At 37.6% G+C, this 18202-nt stretch overlaps 1 protein-coding gene across 3 annotated transcripts in view; it reads left to right on the top strand.

Moving 5' to 3' along the window:
• The window catches only part of CACNA2D3 (calcium voltage-gated channel auxiliary subunit alpha2delta 3), a 476420-nt gene that overhangs the window by 296166 nt on the left and 162052 nt on the right, over nt 1-18202 (top strand). For all 3 annotated transcript variants that reach the window (XR_696027.2, XM_068907198.1, XM_068907199.1), the window contains exons 12-13: nt 7793-7871; nt 16350-16483. Coding sequence is in view for 2 of the 3 variants with exons in the window: in XM_068907198.1 (XP_068763299.1) it covers nt 7793-7871; nt 16350-16483 (213 nt within the window). In the remaining variant the exon portion in view is untranslated. The remainder of the gene's footprint in view (nt 1-7792; nt 7872-16349; nt 16484-18202) is intronic.

The raw sequence follows: 18202 nt of genomic DNA, 5'->3' as shown, positions 1-18202 counted from the left end.
ATACAGTGACGCTTTCAGAGGTAATACAGGTAGTGTCCTGTTTTTACAACATACATAAGTGCATTGGTACATAGGTCTTGTCCACATGCAGAAGCTGAACTTATTCTTATTGAATTTATTCTGTAGAGTTAACTCAGTACTACTGTAAGGTTGACTTATTTATATTATTGTGTAGATGTAGAAAACATCTATATAACCAAGGTTGCCTTATCCCAGTTGATTGGTATCATGCCATGGATTGCACTGATGCATCCAGAAGTATTACATAAAATTTAACCATATACCTATGCAGAAGAATAAAACTAGCATAAAAGAGGTATGTAGATCCAAGGTTGTTTTGAAAAATGGGATTTAGAATATAGAATTATTCAGGCATGTACGGAAGTTTCAGTTTTAATCATTTGTTACCTAAACCATTGCTGTGATCTCTGACAGCAGAAAATAACATGGCAAGGCTTTATTTTCTAAAATTACTTCTGCATTAAATGGTTAGGCACTAATGAGTGTTTCCCACTTCAAGCTCGTGGTCAATTAAATTTACACCAGTGGGTTAAGTGAACTGATAAGACAAAACTTTTAGAAGTGGTATGACAATTAGAATTGTTTGCTGTTAGAGCTGATTTTGAGGATTGTTTTTACTATTCTGAATGGAGTATTAAACAATGGTCATAAAATCTATATGTGTATCTTTAAAATCAATATGGAAGAAAGACTTTAATTTCTCAGTGGTGTTTTTATTTTCAACTAACATAATGTTCTGTGACCTTATGTGATTATTTTTGTATCCAACTGTTGTGAGTACTACGTCAATTATATTGAGTAATGGACATTATGGAAAGTGGTATTTTAAAATTATAGGTTACTTTATATTTCATTTTATAAAAAATAGAAATGAATTTTGCTTTTATACTTCACAGCGAAGCTGCTACACATCTTTTATGTAACGTGTGCAGTGACCATAGAGAAAAGTACACCGCTCATTAGGATAAGGAAATAAAGCAGCGCTTAAATGAACTCTTCACTCATCTTCAGTGCTAACCTTCTATAGTGTTGCTTTTATTTTTTTTTTCAAGTAGTGTCAACCAATGGCAGCATTTTTGATGATGCTTGAAATATTTTCTTGAGAAACTGCAAATGCCACGTAAACTCTATGTATAAAACACATTCAGAGAAAAATCATTAAAATCCTTGCAACAATACCAGTACCAAAGACAGTCCCTTCCTCACGATGATCTATGATACCCAGTTGTTGAAATTTTATTATTTGTAGGTTTAATGCAGTTTGGTTGTTGCCTAAACCTATTATCATATTTACCACTCATTCTTTCAGATAAGACTGGTCTCCTTTTATTAGGAACACAGTGTAGCTTGATTCTTTATAGATTAAAGCAAATCATTTGATATAAATCTCTCAGATGGATTCAGTCTCCTCATAGGCTGTATTCCAGCATCATTTTCATGAAGATAAACTGTGACAGTGATTTATGTTGTATTTTGAGGGTATAAATCTCACTGTGCCCTTTCACTTCTGTTTAGGGAATAAAGATTTTATTTATTAATGCTTTTGGTAGCCATCAACAAAGCATGGAAGTACCTTTTTTTAATGCTGCATTCTGTAGAGTCTTAGAATAGGAGTATGCATGCTAATTGATTCAAACTAATTAACAAGGTTAAACAGTGTGTATACTTGTAAAATGATATAAATCATGATTGCATTCTATATACAGGTTATCTCTGAAAGAATGGGCAAGATTTTGTGATTTAGATCTTGTCTCTAGGCGTGATAATAACGCAAGATACCATGTGTGCCTAGAAACAAGACCGGTCATTAAGAAATTGGCCAAAGGGAAAGTGAAGGAATATGATATCACAATTGAGAGTGAAGAGAGCGACCCTCCAAAGACATTGTGAAACTTCTGTAAAAAAAACTATATGAACGTAATATAAAGTTGGGATATTCCACAAATCATTTTTCACCTCACTGCAAATGAGAAGGAATTGCTAATTGAAAAAATGTATGAAATTGAATTCTTTGATTTTTTTTTAATTGCAAATGAATTGAATTAGAGGAGTTCACAAATTCCTCACATTTCACAAATTCCTCACATCTTGACATTCCTTTCAGTTTAGTTAGTTTTCTATATACTTCAAGTGTGTCTGCTTTGTAAATGTGAGATCAAATTAGTGATTGAATAAAATGCATTTTTTATTTTGTATAGCTTTTTAACGATTATGATAGAGTACCTATAGAAAAACTTCCGTAATGTTTTCCGTAATGATAGTCCTATTAAGAATACTGATAAAAAGATAAAGGGATCTGATATGGGGTTTAGTTGGAATTCCTAGTATTAGTGTGGAATTCATAATTTTCTTTCTTTTCACAAATATTAATGTTATCACGTTTGCAGCTACAAAATGTCAATTTCCATTTTTGAACTTAATCTATTTTATTTTCGAACTCCACGAAGTGTAGAAGCAGTTACGTCTATTAGAAAACGGGTCAAATTTTGAGCCTGTTGTGTAAAAACATTGCTGATTTCTTAGAATCATCTAGGTTGGAAGAGACCTCTGAAAATCATCTTGATCATGCCCCTGCTTAAAGCAGGTGCAGTTTGATGAGGCTGCTCAGGGACTTGTCCAGTCAAATTTTGAATATCTCCCAGGATGCACATTCTGTAACCTCTCTGGGCAATGTGTTCTAATATTTTATCATCTCATAATGAAAATGTTTTTTCCAATCAGAATTTCCCATGCTTCATCTATTGTCCATTGCATCTTGTTCTACTGCTGTGCACCTTCAAGAAGAGTCTCGCTCTGTCTTTTTTATACCTTCCCATTTATAGTTGTATACAACAGTAATATCTCCTATAGGCCTTCTCTTCTTAAGGCTGTACAAGTGCAGGTCTCAGCCTCTCCTGGCGCATCATATGCTCCACTCGCTGACCATCCTGGTGGGAATCTGCTGGACTCAGTCCTGTATGTGGATGTCAGTCATGCGCTGGGGAGCCCCAGGCGGTACTCAGTACTCCAGATGTGGCCTTACACTAGAATAGAGGGAAGCAATCACTTCTCTCACCCTTGCTAATACAGCCCAGCATGCAGTTGGCCTCTTTCACGTCATGGGCTCACTGTTTTTTGGCCCTTAGCCTAGTACGTACTGTTGCATGGGGGTATTCCATGCCAGATAATGGACTTTGTATATACTGCTGTTGAACCTCCTGAGGTTCCTGTCAACCCATTTCTCCAGCGTGTCGAGGTATCTCTGAATAGCAGCCCTGCTCTGTAATGTCACCCACTCCCCCAGTTTGGTATCACCCAGGAACTTGTAGTGCATCTGTTCTGTACCATAATGTATTGGTTAGACTTCAGTTTTTCTTCAAAACAATATTCCTACTAATGGTAATAAGTGGGTATCCCTCTTCCGACTTTTAGGCAATTAGTGAGCAAACTACTGATTGTTGCAATGAGTAACTCTAGAAGAATATTATTTTGACATTGTATGAGCTTTTTGCTATTGAGCCTTTCAGATTAGAGCTGTGTAGGTGTGTGTGAATATACTTATACATAAAAATGAAACTACTGTTGCTCTGAAATGAGCCTGTTACTGGAAATGTTTATCTTTGCCATTTAAAAGTCTGACTACAATCTTTGCACATCTTGGAATCAAAGTTCTTTTTTCTTTTTGGAGGCCTGAAGAACATGGTGTTGCTTTTTTCATTTCCAAAATACGAAACCTGCTTTTGCATTTTGCAGCCGGACACACAACTGTTTAATGACCGGCTGTGAAACAATAATGCCCTCCTCAGAAATTATTCTTTAGCTCTAAAAAGAACAATTTATTTCTCTCACTACTTAGTTAAGTGCAAGTCTTCTGCATTGGGCAGAGCTAAATAACTTTTCTTAAAAAGCATTCTTTAAAATTACCTCTCATTTCTTCCAGTATCCATTCTGACACTGCTAACATCTTGGAATTAATTATATAATTATATAAATGGCCTTAATTATATAAATCTAATTTCCTCTGAAACTTCCATGCCAGAATGAAGTTTTGAAGGAGATCATCTGCAGTGTACTAACTTTACTTTTTTCATCCCTTAAACGTTTTTAGTGTCTGTATAGAATAGTGTAAAAAAATGCTTCAATAAGGGGGAAAAATACAGTACCATAAAAACCTTCAAAGATTTAAGTCTCATACATCAAATCCCATTATTTTACCTCACTTGCATAGGAGTTTTTGTAATGTATCCTGGAAAAATAATCTTCTCCTGTAGTGGTTGTTGACGTGGTTTTACTTGGTTATAAGAAGTTATAGTAGTAGACCCATAGAAGTTACAGCTGAGTTCTGTGAGATCAGCTCCTTTGCCCTGGAAGTGCAGAGCAGAGTCCTCTAATTAGCAGCACCTCAGGTACAGAATTTTCACTGCCCCTGATCTTCACGAAAAAGCCAAGAAGCAGAAATAATACCCTTCCACCCCCCCCCCCCCCAAAAAAAAAACCCAGAGAGAAAGGCAGCGCTGGGCTGTTACTTCCTAAGTAGTGCCTCCTAAATGTTAACTCCACATACTTTCATGCTGCATGTTGGACAAACTTGACAACTGTGACACTTTGAGAAAAAGTAAGTATGGTAGTAATATGAAGTAAACTTTCAGATGACCAAATGCTAAATCTGAGGTTGGATCAAACGTCAAAAAAAAAAAAAAGAAAAGAAAAAGAATAAACCAAACACACTAATCTTGGCTGTAGTTACTTCAGCTAGTGTACTCTAGGGGTGTGTGGGGAGCATCGCATTGCAAAAACCATCAGGTAATTTGGTATCAGTGCTCTGTGTTAATGAAAATTACATAGCAGAGATAATGCACATCAGGCCACAGATATTTTAGCAATACTTATTCATGACTGTACTACATCCTGCTCATGCTAGCGTTGTTACTTTTGTGAGCACAAAATTCAATTAAAAATGGATAAAACCGTAATAAAAATGATAGATGAGGTGAAATAAGGAAAGGAAGGAGACTATCCACAGTAGAGATGTTCTTAAATTTGTAATTTTAAAATAATTATTGATGGTCTCTCTATCCTGGTTTTATTAGAGTGAATTAAACAGTCCTAGTAACTAGAGTGGTATAGGTTTATTGCTTAGATGTCTGTCCTATACATGTGTCAGCAGGGACACTCTGTGAGATGGGACCCTGTTTTGGCCCTAGCTGGTGTCTCACCTTTCAGGTGCTGAGTCCTTCCCTCTGCTGAGGAGCCTCTGTGTTGCCCTAGGGAGGGTGCAGTCTTTCTCCCTACAGTGAGATCTAATTCACCCTGTCTTCTTAAAGGTGAATAGCACAGAGCTGGAACACACAGCTAGGATAGATACTGCCCTGTGATAAATATGCTAAAGGTGTGGTTGATCTGCTTGATTTGAAGGATTCCTTAATATATTTCTGTTTGAAGAGGAGAAGGCTTTATTAGGCAAATATTTTGAATGCTTTTCTTGGGCTTCTGTAATAATAGCTTTTTTGAGGTCCATGTAGTTAATCGCTGTTTTGAAAAAAAAAAGCATTCAGAAGATCCTGACAGCTGCCAGTCAGATTTTGGGGGCAGAGTTATTTCACTTTGTTTTTAACCAATACTCTTAAAATGTTTTATTTGATGATAATTATAACTTAAAACCCACAAAAGTGCTTTAAGGTTATGAAAACTAACTTTCCAATATTGTTTGATTTCTCCCTAAAAATGCTGTTAAGTAAAAGTGTAATGCATAACTTTTGTTAATGGGGAAGCTATTTTAAGTCCAATTTTTTTGGCTTGATAGGAAGTAGAGAAAATAGTTTACAAATGATAGATCTAGAAAAAATGTTCACAAGTAAAGATAGGCAGAAAATTGGAAAAAGCTTCCTAGTCATTAGGAGAGAAGGTTCCAGAGCAACCTTCCAGCAGAAGCAGTGGAGTCAAAAATACATCTCCTTGCAGTCCCTTGGTTTTCCAGAAAAGATTGTATTACATGAAAAGGATGGTGTCCTGGTGTGGGAAGTGACAGGATCCCCCAAGATCCATTCCAGTTTCAAATTCCTAGGCAGAAAGCAGTGCTCTAATGTCCTCTTCTCTGGGTGGATTTTTCTCATGGTCACAAATCTGAGCACCTACAAAAATTATTGCTGTTACAACAGAACTCAGATTAAGTACAAAATTATATACCTATATACATACATATATATACACCTATTTGTTGAGGAAACATGACCACAGATTGTTAGGGACTGGGAATGGGAAAACAGATGTGGAAATTTGGGCACACGTAATGAGAGACATGAGCCTTAGCATGGCAAGGGCCATCCCCTGGTGGGTAGGGAGATGGGCTTAAGCGGGGCTGTTGGGTGCTATTCCCAGTTCTTCTGCTGGGAGCTTAGTTGGATCAACACGGGCTTGACATGCTCCAGCTTACCCAGCTGTGAAGTGGGATAGCTGCATCGAGTGGTAGATGAAGAAGGTAAGGAACTGGGTGGGATTTCTAGAGGGCATATGCTGGGACATGGGGTAGGGAGTTTTTTGCTCTGTTTGCACCCACATGCACGGGAGGCTGCAGCCCCAGCCTGAACAGAGGCCAGGAGGGCCCTGACACGTGCCATGCTGACTTGCGTTAGTGAGGTCGGGAGAGCTCTGGAGAGCACAGTCCTTTCCCATTCCTGTTTACCTCTCTGTAAACCAGTCCCCTCTCTTGGCTGTAGTTTCCCATGTATACAGTAGGGTTGATAGCATTTTCTACCTCGTCAGCGTACTGTGAGGATAAATCTGCAGTTATTTTCAAGGTCTACACAAAAATGGGACCTTGCACCTAGCTCTATTTGATGGGGGGAAGTGAGAAAAGGATATACAAAGGAGTGAAACGTTTCACTGGAAACTTTCCTTTGCTTTTTAAATGGAAGCTGTCTGAAGCTGCTAAAACATACAATTTTGGGTATCAGTGTTATAACGTGGAACTGTGGAGTGCAGTCGGACGAGTTTCCTCGTTAGCACATAGCAGTGAGGACCCTGCGTCCAGGTGTTCCAAAGCCCTGCCCTTCTTCTCTGCCAAGACATTTTATCTGGGCAGGATTTAAGGAAGGTGATCATTTTTCTGGGATTTCTGGACAAAGATCCCTGTGTATGTGTGTGTGCGTGTGCATGCACAGATCAACTGCACAGACATTTGTTTCTGGAAACTGTGGCAACCCTGGCCGTGATTCCGCAGTTTATCACTTGAAAGCAGAAATGCAGGCTGTGGGTGCCTATCTTGATGTCGACAAAGATACACTGGTGTGCAGGCCTTGTACTTTGAAAACTGACGGGGACTGGCTTGGCTGTCGTTTCAGGCCCTTCATCTGTAGAAGTAAGGAATTTACTAATTAAGTGCCTCTTCCTCCAAACCAAAGCAATTTTCTGAATTCATAAGTGCAGAACAGATTTGTCTGAAACACATAGCTTGCTTTGTGCCCTGATTGTTTTAGCGTATTCTCATTTATCAGTAACCATGACTGGAGTTAAATGCCAGATTTTAAAAACATCCAAGGAGATAAGGCATTTTGTTAAACAAAACAAAAGCCATATTTTACCATGAAGAAGATATTTTTATTTTACCACAGAAGACCTATTTGGCAGAGAGTGTTTTTTTTTTTTAAACTTTCTATGCTGTTTAATCGGTCACACTTTTTGAGAGAAGGTCTATCTGTATGAATTGCAGATCTGTTTCTGAAGTTCCAGTGTGCATGTTTTAAACAAATGACTGTGGTATTAATTGATTTGATGTCCTGCATTGTACTTTCAGGTTCGCATTTTTACCTATCTGATTGGAAGGGAAGCTGCTTTTGCTGATAACTTGAAGTGGATGGCCTGTGCTAACAAAGGTTGGTTAACCTTCACCTGAAACCTTTACTTTCAAAAATATATTACTGAGCACATCTTCCTGCACATCTGACATCTGCAGATATGGTGTCATTGACAACTAATCAGAGGGAACGGGTTGTTTTTTCCAGGGAAGAAAAAGACTTATTTATCTGCAGCATATATGTTTAAAAAGCGAAAAAACAGTTTTAAAGGTGTTTCTTTTTTCTTAAATTGTGCATGAAGCTTTTTAATGACGTGATCTTCAATTTTTGTTCAGAGAGCAACTTGTAATTTCAAACCATTTGTACTATGATAGTTGTTATTACTCAGTCAGAATTAGTTTGGTTCCGAAGAACCCCGAGTACAAGTCCTTTTGAGTTAGGCACAGTATGTAACACCAGACATCCTGTCCCTTGAGGAACGGACAGTGTAATTGAAAAAACAGATTTATTTTCTGTAGGGAAGGAGCATTAAAACATGTAAGATGCTGAGATGCTGCAGTAGAAGGATTGGCTAATGTAAATAGGAATGATTTGGGAAAAAGAAAAGATTAATCTTCAGGTTTTCCTTTAACTCCACTCTTGGGGAAAGAAAAAAACAAAGCTCTTTCTTTTTTTCCTTTGTGCCACATTACATTATGATGAATTGCATCAGGTGCTATCCATTTAGTCATTATTGCTTAACTACTGTTGTGTCCAGCTGATGAAAATTACTCAGTTTGAAGTCTTGTCTTAATCAGCTAATATTACACCATAATTTAGTTTTAGTAATAGTATAAGAATCCTTTGAAGCATCTTTTTGAAGACAATTTAATCAACCAAATCTTTTAGCTTTTTAGCCCAGCGCTACAGATTCATAAAGATCTAAGTACAGCAGCTCAGAAATTAGGACCAGGCAATAGAGTCTGCCTCAGCAGATCATCTGGTCCACGTCTTCCTCATTCCCAGAGGGAGAACAGCGGTCACCTTTGTCATTCTTCAGGAGTGCTTTGTTCTTTTAAGTATCACATTACTGTTGTATAGCTCTAATGAAGAATTATAACATTTCTAGTGTCTGAAACTGAGGAAAGTGGTGAAGGGCATTCGATTTAGCAGCAGGTAAATGGGGTTTGAATCAATCAGACCTGGCTAATGTATTTCATTTTTTTGCCCACAATCTTACTCATTTGAGTAAGATTATAATTAGACAGTTTAATGACTGTTTCTTCTATACAATTTACTCTCTGGTTTAACAGTAACAATACTTGTTTTCTGATATTTTACAATGCAAAAATCTTTTACCTCCGATCAGTAATTAAATATTGTTCATAGCCTTTATAATCACAATTGGAAGGAGCATAAGTCATCATCCCAGGCAGAATGGGTTTAGAACTTTTCCTTACAGTTTTCAGCCACAGCGTAGACACGTCCTTTAGTGAAATGAAGGATTACAGCACAGACAGTTGGGCGGTGTAGTAAAGCTGGTCTAAAGACTGGCTGAATGACTGGACTGCAGTTTCCTTCTTGCATGGGTGGGCCAAGGTATGTTGTTGTGACTGAGGGTCAGTGGCCTTAAAATCAATTTTCCTTGAAGTGATTTTCCCCTTGGAAGCACAACATAGATGAAGGCTGTTTGCAGGGTTTCCAGCTGACTGGATGGTGGACAGCAGTCCTTTCCTTCAAAATGGGTCACGGGGGAAACTCATACCACCTTGCAAAACTTCTTTAGCTTCTAGCTTCCAATGGTGAAACCATGAAACTCCTCCAAGCATGTTCTTCTGTTACATTTTTGTGTGCAAGTAGGGCATATCTAGAGGGAGCTGGGCTTAATGAAGCAAAACAGCAAACCGTTTTAAATACATTAAAATGTGGAAGAACCCTAAAGTCCCTCTAGAGTGGTTTGTGAAATTTGCAGTGATTTACTCTTCTGTATCATGGGAACATGAAGGAAAAAAAAAGTTCACTAAGATCCTCAAAAGAACAAAAGTAAAAGTTTCCTAATGCTCCATGTGCCACATTTTAAAGTAAGCAGGCACTGCCTTTCCCTCAGTGGTCACTTCCATCAGAAAGCTGCAAAAATAAAGATGGGAGTTAATGCTTTAGTTACTCACAAAACAGCCAGTATTAGACCTTTTTTTTTTTTCCAGTAAAAGTCTCTATTGCATTATAACAGCCTCTCTTTTGAATATTTGTTTATTTTTATTAATTATGCAGCATCAGTGTGGTTGGCACATAACAAAACGGACAAAGGAGGGGATTCATCCCTACAGAGGAGCGGAGGCTGGGAAAGCAGTGAAGGGAAAAATGCTTTCGGTATCGGAGGGCTCATACTGGCTATCTAACTGCCAGCAGAGGACAGATCAACCCTGAGGCAAATTGTGCCCCAGCTGTAGCTGCTTATAGCCTATTGTATTAGCAGAGAGGAGCTGTGTACAGGAAGCCGCAGTCACATCCATTCCCATTAATAGCATGACCCCGGCACCTTGTGCACTGCGGGCTCTTGTGCGGCGTGGCAGCCAGCCAGTTACGGATACTGTTCACCTGCTCGAGAGGCCTCTCAGGCAGGGGGTATTCTCTACGGGAGCTTTACAGCTGCAGGGAAACAATGAAGTCCCTCCTTAGTCCCTACCCAAAGAGGATTTTTTAAATTCTCATATTTTATTAGTTGCAAGAATATTGCATCCGTTTTGCGCAGTGTCTGGAAAATGAAAAGTACCGCGCTCTGCGCACAAATCCGGTGGAGCCATTTTAAGGAGCTCTCAGTCTGATAGTGGACAGTTTGCAGAAAAACAAGCAATCTAAAAATGCTGATTTGCAGCGACTGTGTAACATGGAAGGGCAGCTAACTTGCAGAACATAAGGCTTCATGTTTAACCCCATTCTTATATGTACCTTATGCTTGGCATTACCAAATCTTACCTATTTCCTTCACGAATTCTTCCCGTTGGGGAGAGAAAAAGCAGCGCAGACTGTAAGGGGCTCCGCAGCGGCATAAGCGCGCACCAGGGAGCGGAGAGCAGGTGTGAGAGAGACGAAGTTAAGGCTGCTGCTGTGGCCTCAGTGGCTGCGCTCAAGAACTTCAGAGCATCTCTTTGTCTGATGATTTACCCTTGATACATGAAGAGTAAGATTTTGAAATCCAAGGAGTACCTCTGATCTCAGGAGAAGAGAGTTTAATTTAACACTGTAGGAAGCTAACTCTTGTGAGGTTTGACATTTGTTACACGTAGCTGTGAACGCATGAATTATGAAAAAGTCTAAATATTCAGTGAAATGAACTAAGAGAATGTCACCTAATGCTGTCCCTAGCTGCAATCTTGTAACTTGTGGCAGAGGTTTCCCGACAGAAGAAAATGTAAAAATAAATATTAGAACAGATATCAAAAATATGGGGAAGATCATCTGAGTAGCTTTTGCAATTTCTTTCACTTTATTGTAGTGGGATCTAATATTTAAGAGAAACAGCTTTTGGTAGAAGCAAATGAAATAAATTTGTACTTTTTAGGAGAGATGAACTGTAAAGTCACAGAAGAGAGCTAATTCCTCATGTTAATTATGAGTCATGGAAATGATAAAGTCATTGTAGATTTTCTAGTATGAGCTTAAAAAGAGTAAACCATATTTATAAGGGGATTAAACAGACAAAAAGTCTTCAATGCAAGGAAGGAACTCTTCCAAAAAATTACAAATCAAACCCAGCTCTGAGAACACATTATAAAAATGCAAAGAGAATCCATATGGTTGTGCCCTATGACACCATCCTCATCTAAATCTTTTAAAAATTGCTTCTAAAGACATTTTAGTAAACTCCGTAATTTGAAGCTACTTGATTAAAATTTATATACTCTCTAATACGCTGTTTCTTTCAATTTTCCATCCGTTGCAGCCTGGCATATGACTCAATCTGTGAAACAGAACTAATAAAAAACAAATATAGGAGTTTTTCATTTAATCTCTTTTTCTTCTACTTGCTGACTTTGGCTTTTTTAGCTCTACTGCTCATGGGGCAAGGAGCATTGCGTGGCTAGCCTGGACCCACACTGTTGTCAGTATTCATGCGCTGAATGAACCATCTGGCAGCTTTCCAAACAGGATGCGCATTGTCACTCCTTCCATTCTGGGGGTCACCACAAGTTTTCACAGAATTCAGTTGTCTTTGAGACCTTTACTTCTTTGCCAAGTTTGTTTGAAACTGATGCAGAAAAAACAGACAGACTAATCAGTCTCTTTTAGACTTAGAAAATCAGGCTAAAAATTATTTTCTCTATTGTACTTTTTGGGGATATGGTTTGCAATATTACCGAGTACTACAACAAGAAATGAATACTCTGCATGTAATATGGTGTCTGGAGAGTTCTGTGATATTGCGTAGGTTATTATATGAGATTTGACAATATGTATTTTAAGAATGCTACAAAGAAAAATACCTAATGTAGTGCACATCCATATGAAAAGTGCTTACAGATAACCTGCTCAAGTAGGTGTCTCTGCCCATGTTGGCTATACCTGGTCCAAACAGATCTCTTCCAAATGAAAAATAACAGAAAAACGTTTACCGTTACCAGTATCTTGTACAGGTAACAATTTGTATGGCATAAACATTGAATTGTGTCTCATTTCCTGTTTCATTTTTTCATTTTTAATTATTTTTTCTTTTGAGTAATCAAGCTAAATATTTTCACTTGAAAGACTGACAAAAATGTTTCAGGAGGCAATCAGAGTTCATGCTCATTTTACAGCAAAGTATTTTCTATCTCAGAAGTAGTGTGTAGGGTGTGATTAAAGATGTCTCTTGGCATAGGCATTCAGGAGCTTCTTAAATGAATCTTCTTAAATGAAGCTTTTGATTTTAGCTGAGGTTTGACATTAATAAGTGTTAACTAATTGTGAATTCAACCTATCTGGTAAGAAAACACTATTTGGTAAAAATGACCTCTCCATCATGCCAATCTCCATAGAGTCAATACAATTTTTCTCTTAGTAGTTAATCTGCTCTGAATTTTTAGCCATTATTTAATAATTTCATATATATATTAAAAGTGTTTAAGTGCAGGGGTTATCCCTTTGTTCTCTGAACAGTACTCAGTGCAAGCAGGATCTCTGCTCCAGCTACAATTGTGTCCACTGTTAGAAGAGAAGTGTAAGTGCTGGTACGATATCCACTGAAATATGCATGAGTCCAACAGAACAAATAAAATGCTAGTAATGATTTAAGATTGCATAGAAAACACTGAAGCAAAACTATGACTAAGGCTAAGGGCTGTTGTGAAATGATATGTTTGAGAAGAGAAAAGGGGACATGGATTTACATGGAGATTCCTTGCTTTGAATCTCCTACTGAGAAAAGAGCAGTTTTTGTGAGTGCTTTGCCTTTAGTGGTCTCAGTCCTCATTTGTAGCTGCTATACACTAGTCTAGGATGGAGGAAGAAGGGCAAAAGGTTTATTGAGGCTTCTGTCTCATGTTTCTAAATTTCTGCGAGCATCCTGTGTTTTTCAGTATGTAACTTGAAACATGTGAACAGTGCTGAACGCATCGCCTCTGAATATTGGTTCTTTTTAAGCTATCTCTGATAAGGCATCCCAAGATTCAAGTCCTCTGAACTGCTTTAAGAAAATGCAGGTCACCTCCTGTAAAATGAAAGTGATCTATACAGTTGTGAACTCTTTTGAATACTTGATTAAAAGCATTATAAACCACAGTATGTAAATGAATGACTCATATTGGCAAATAATTGTATTTTGACTATGCACTGACATTTGCACCAAATGAAAAGGACCACAATAGTGAAATATCTCTTAGTCCCCACAGGAGGGGAAAATACATGTTTTGACTTGGGAGACTCAGCAGCCATAAAACTGGAGCAGGAAGCATTTCAGAAAGACTAATGTATATATTGCTTTTTTTTTTTTTTCCCATAGAAGTCTTCTAAGCCAATATTTCATGAAAGCACATTATCGTTTTCTTTCTTTCCACCACATAACACATACACAGAATACAGCTTTCTCAAGTACAGGCTTCCCGATCAAACTTATGTCAGTCATTTTACTCTATGGCTGAAAAAGCTTTAAAAACTTCAGACGAAAAGTAGTCCTAGAAGGTGAGGGTTAATCCTTGAGGTTATATGTAATAGTAAGTTAATCTCCTGACGCAATATTGGACTTAAGGAGTTTCTTTTATTTAAAATTTTATTTTTATTTATTAAGTAATAAAATTTCAGCATCAGTTTGCAAAATACTGAATATTTAAAGGGATGAAATTAATAGTACAATCAAATTAATTTTGCAGAAAAAAATCTGATTTTTCTGAAGTTGAAAGCATGGATTAAACTACTTCTATGACTTCTTTCATTTTGTAGACCTCTGCTTTAAATCTACGCTAAGGCTTACTTCATACATGTAAGTCTATGGCTGGGTTAAGAAGGAATGTATGCGGAAACATCTGTTTTTGCATGCATAAATAATAGGCTGATGTATTGAATCAGGATGCTCTAGCATTGAGACCACTGAGCTCCATGGCCGTCTTGCTATGTTTGGCCCTTTACAAAGAGAAGAAGAGTAAGGACTAGGATATCTTCTGCATTGTCTTCCTGCTCCATCTATGCGGGTAAACATGACTGGAATTTAACCCCTCACAGTGGACCAGTTCACGTGTGGTACCACTTCCCTGTAGCAAACCTGGAGCGAAGGCCAATGTAGTACTTCTTCATTGTACACTAAACTAAATAAACTGGCAGTTTAGAACTAGAATAAACTAAGTTCAGAAATCAGCAACGAGACCACAAGAACAAGTATCATTCTGTCCATCCTCCTTTTAGGACAGCAGGATATTTTTCCCCTGCCTTCTAAGTGTGAAGGATTAGAGGGACCGTGATTGCCTCTTGTTCCTTTCTGCTTTAGTGAATTACCAGCAACAGAGGGTATCCTTTCCCTCATGCGCTTGTTCATTATTTTCCACACAAGAATAATCTATTCTAGTTTTTTTGTGATCAACAGTAGGATAACGTATCTTTTTCTGAATAATGAATTTGAATGCTTCAGATTTTTGGAACAACTGTGTGTAGTACTCTTATGGACCCTTACTGTGCTCTCTAGGCATATTTCTATATAACATAGCGCGGTGCAATATAACTATGGAAATTCGACCCTGCCCTGGGCTGGGATGCTATTAAGTACTATGCTACCTGGGTGTTTTTTTCTCAGGACACATGATATCATATATCAGTGTGCCACAGCCTTTTGCCATGCAGACACTATGTGCCATCTGAGCTTTACTAGGTACCTGCTTACAGGTACTCTGTGAGATAAGGAAATTCCAGTATATGTATGTGAAGCTGAAACATTAGGCTAAGGCCTAGGCCCACAGAAGTGAGAAACACCCATTAATTTGAATATATCTCTGATACCTAGATGATTTCTCCTAAAGAAACACAGGAAATATGTTCACAATTTCTAGCCTTATATTTCTGGTTTTGCATTAAATTAAGAAATGTGAAGGGTTAGTAAAAGCCGCTAAGGTGGAAGAAAGTTAGCTGGGTTTGTGAACAGTCAGAAAGGTATATTTGGAATCTTGAGGGAAGATTTAAGTCAGCTTAATTGGTTTATCTGTCTATAATAAACATAACTCAGAAGTTCTTTCCAGCTCCCTCTTTTTCTGCCAAAGGTTGATATTCCAACCCAGCAGATGTGATCATGTAGAAAGGCCTCTTTCATGAAAATTACACATTCTTCTTTAACAAGACCAAGAATGCACATGAAGGGGAAACAATGCATTTAAATAAGGCCTGGTGTAGCCTTGCAATTTGTCAGTCCTTACCCTTGCATGACATAGGCTCCAGACAACAAGGTCATGGTATATAAAGATACTTGACATTTGAGCACTGAAAAGGGAGTGGTGACAGCTCAATGGCCTCTCTGGCCTTTCCCATTCTCACTGCAGTCAGGTTGTAGGAGATATGGTTTAAAGGATTAACAAAGTTGTGATCACTTAGCCAAGCAATTTTCTAGGTGTAGTCTCCATCCTCAGTGACCTGCCATGTGTAAATAACGTGTTGCTGTTATCTGAGGTTTATCCACATTCTACAAGAATGGGCAATGTAGAGTGTATGCAGCTACTGCTTTGTGCCTGTAGTTCAAATCTGTAATGTTTATTAAAACTAGACAGGCTTTGGATGGGACATTATACAAATTTAATACCAGTTCTTATTTCTAAAGTATGTACCATTTAAAAAAAAAAATCCTCAAACTACTATTTTACATCAAAAAGTTTCTAGAACTGGCAGTGCAGTCTTGCTAGCAGTCTTGGGAACTGAGCCCTTCAAGACTGACACAGTTTCACAGATTTCTGCTTGCACCAGCTAATACTGTTTGAGGCTGCTTTGCATCAAATGTTCCCTCTTTGCATTTCTCTGGAAATAAACAACCAGAACACATGAAAGAGACCACGCATATTATACTCCTTGTTACAGTCTTCCTTAATTCGTTCTGTCTGGTTTATGACTTGGAGTTGTGTGTTTTCACAGGGTTTTTTACTCAGATTTCTACCCTAGCTGATGTTCAAGAGAACGTCATGGAATATCTCCATGTCCTCAGCCGACCAAAGGTTATTGACCAAGAGCACGATGTGGTATGGACTGAAGCATATATTGACAGCACTGTAAGTCTGCATGAAAAAGCAATTAATATAGGCTTACCGCATATAATGAGGAAGCAGGATCAAAACTGTTGTTGCGTTAACAACATTAGGTGTGTACCTGATTCGTATCGCTGGAATGTGGAATTCAGGAATTGATATCTATATGTTGTAAGTAAATTACTCAAGATTACGGAACTTTAGCAGCTATTTAGATGTTGTAAATAATAACATACAAATTAATAAGACAAACATGACTAACAGCATCATTTTTGAATTTGTGACCTCCAAGTGTTCATCTTTATTTGTTGAAAATGGACAATGGACAGAAATTGATTAGACTGAGTAATCTTTTTTTTTCTAAATATTTTAAAACATGTCAATGAATCTGTCAATATGAAAGCATAGGTTGACTACAATCAATACTTTCAGTATATAAAAGTTAGGTGGCAACTATGATGTCTTAGCGTGAATAGTAGAGAAAAGATTCTGCATTTTGAAGTGGGTTGAGTTGGTGATATGTTAACAAAATTGTCATAAATGTCCAATATTAAGTTGTCATCTCTGAAACATTAGAGTTGACGCAGAATTTTCTGTTCTGCTGTGGCTGAGAATACCATTTTTTTTAACATTTGTGGTAAATTATCAGTGTTGCAGATAAAAGATTGTTCATTTTGGTTGGTGGATCGGAAATATCTTTTTATCTATTTTTCTTTTCATCTGAGTAAAATATTTTGTTTTGTATATTATCCATAGAACTAGAGTTTGCAGCAATATATGTCATTTAATACAACTGATGCTAAGTATTTAGTCTAATGAAAAGATCACACCTCACTAGTGGCAAAGTTGTTTCCTTCTTTTTCGTGTTAAATTTCTACCTTCATGAAAATCAGGCAAGGTAGGAGAACTGCATTCTTCGTATTCTTATTTAAAGTTTTTAGTTTTTAAAGTCTTTTAAAGACTTTTTAGTTTTGAAAGGCTGTAATACTTCTAGGAAGTTTAGTTTTAAATCAACACAAAAATGTTCTAGAAAAAAACAATTGAGAATGTGGCTTTGCTTCAGTTTCTTGTGTCCTTAAGTATTTCTTTTTTTTCTTCAGTTGTGATCATGAGTAGAGCAATGTGAAATAACTTCTAAAACTGCAGTTACCAAGGAGAAACAAAAATTTGCTTGGACATATTGGTTGGAAGGGTATTTACTTATTTTTATTTTCTGTTTTTGTTTAAAAGAACATATCAGTCCAGCCTCCTCTTTGTTCGTTCTTTTATTGAAATATAAGGGTGAGAAGAACAAAAATTACGTCTTTTCACTGTCTCTTCAGGGCATCTCATAAAACTGGAAGACAAACTAGGAGAATCTAGCTCTCATTCATTTCTCTCTTTTATATACTTGAAGTAATTGGTGTGTGTACGTGCGTGTTGAGGGGAGTTCGTCTACCTGCTAGAAAGAGGAGCAGGGAGAGATCTATGTAAATGGCATCTTACTGTAACTCTCCTTCTTGTCCTTGGCCTCTGAATCTTGGATTTAAAGTGTCATTGCAAATTAAACCTTCCTCCGTTCGCCTCTCTTTCTTAGCACCAAATCCTCCCCCTCCCATACCAACAATGTTCAAAATGTTGTTTCAGAATTAGTTTTACACTTTACTCTCTTTCTTCTCTGTTAGTCTGTATTTCTTGGATCACTGCAGGGAGAAAAACATTTGGAAAAGTTAGTCTAACTTTCAGTAATTCTCCCCTGGGTTA

Source organism: Struthio camelus, chromosome 14 (assembly GCF_040807025.1).
Source record: "Struthio camelus isolate bStrCam1 chromosome 14, bStrCam1.hap1, whole genome shotgun sequence".
Taxonomy (NCBI): Eukaryota; Metazoa; Chordata; class Aves; order Struthioniformes; family Struthionidae; genus Struthio; species Struthio camelus.
The sequence above is the reverse complement of the archived record's forward strand: the minus strand, read 5'-3'. Positions and strand labels throughout refer to the sequence as shown.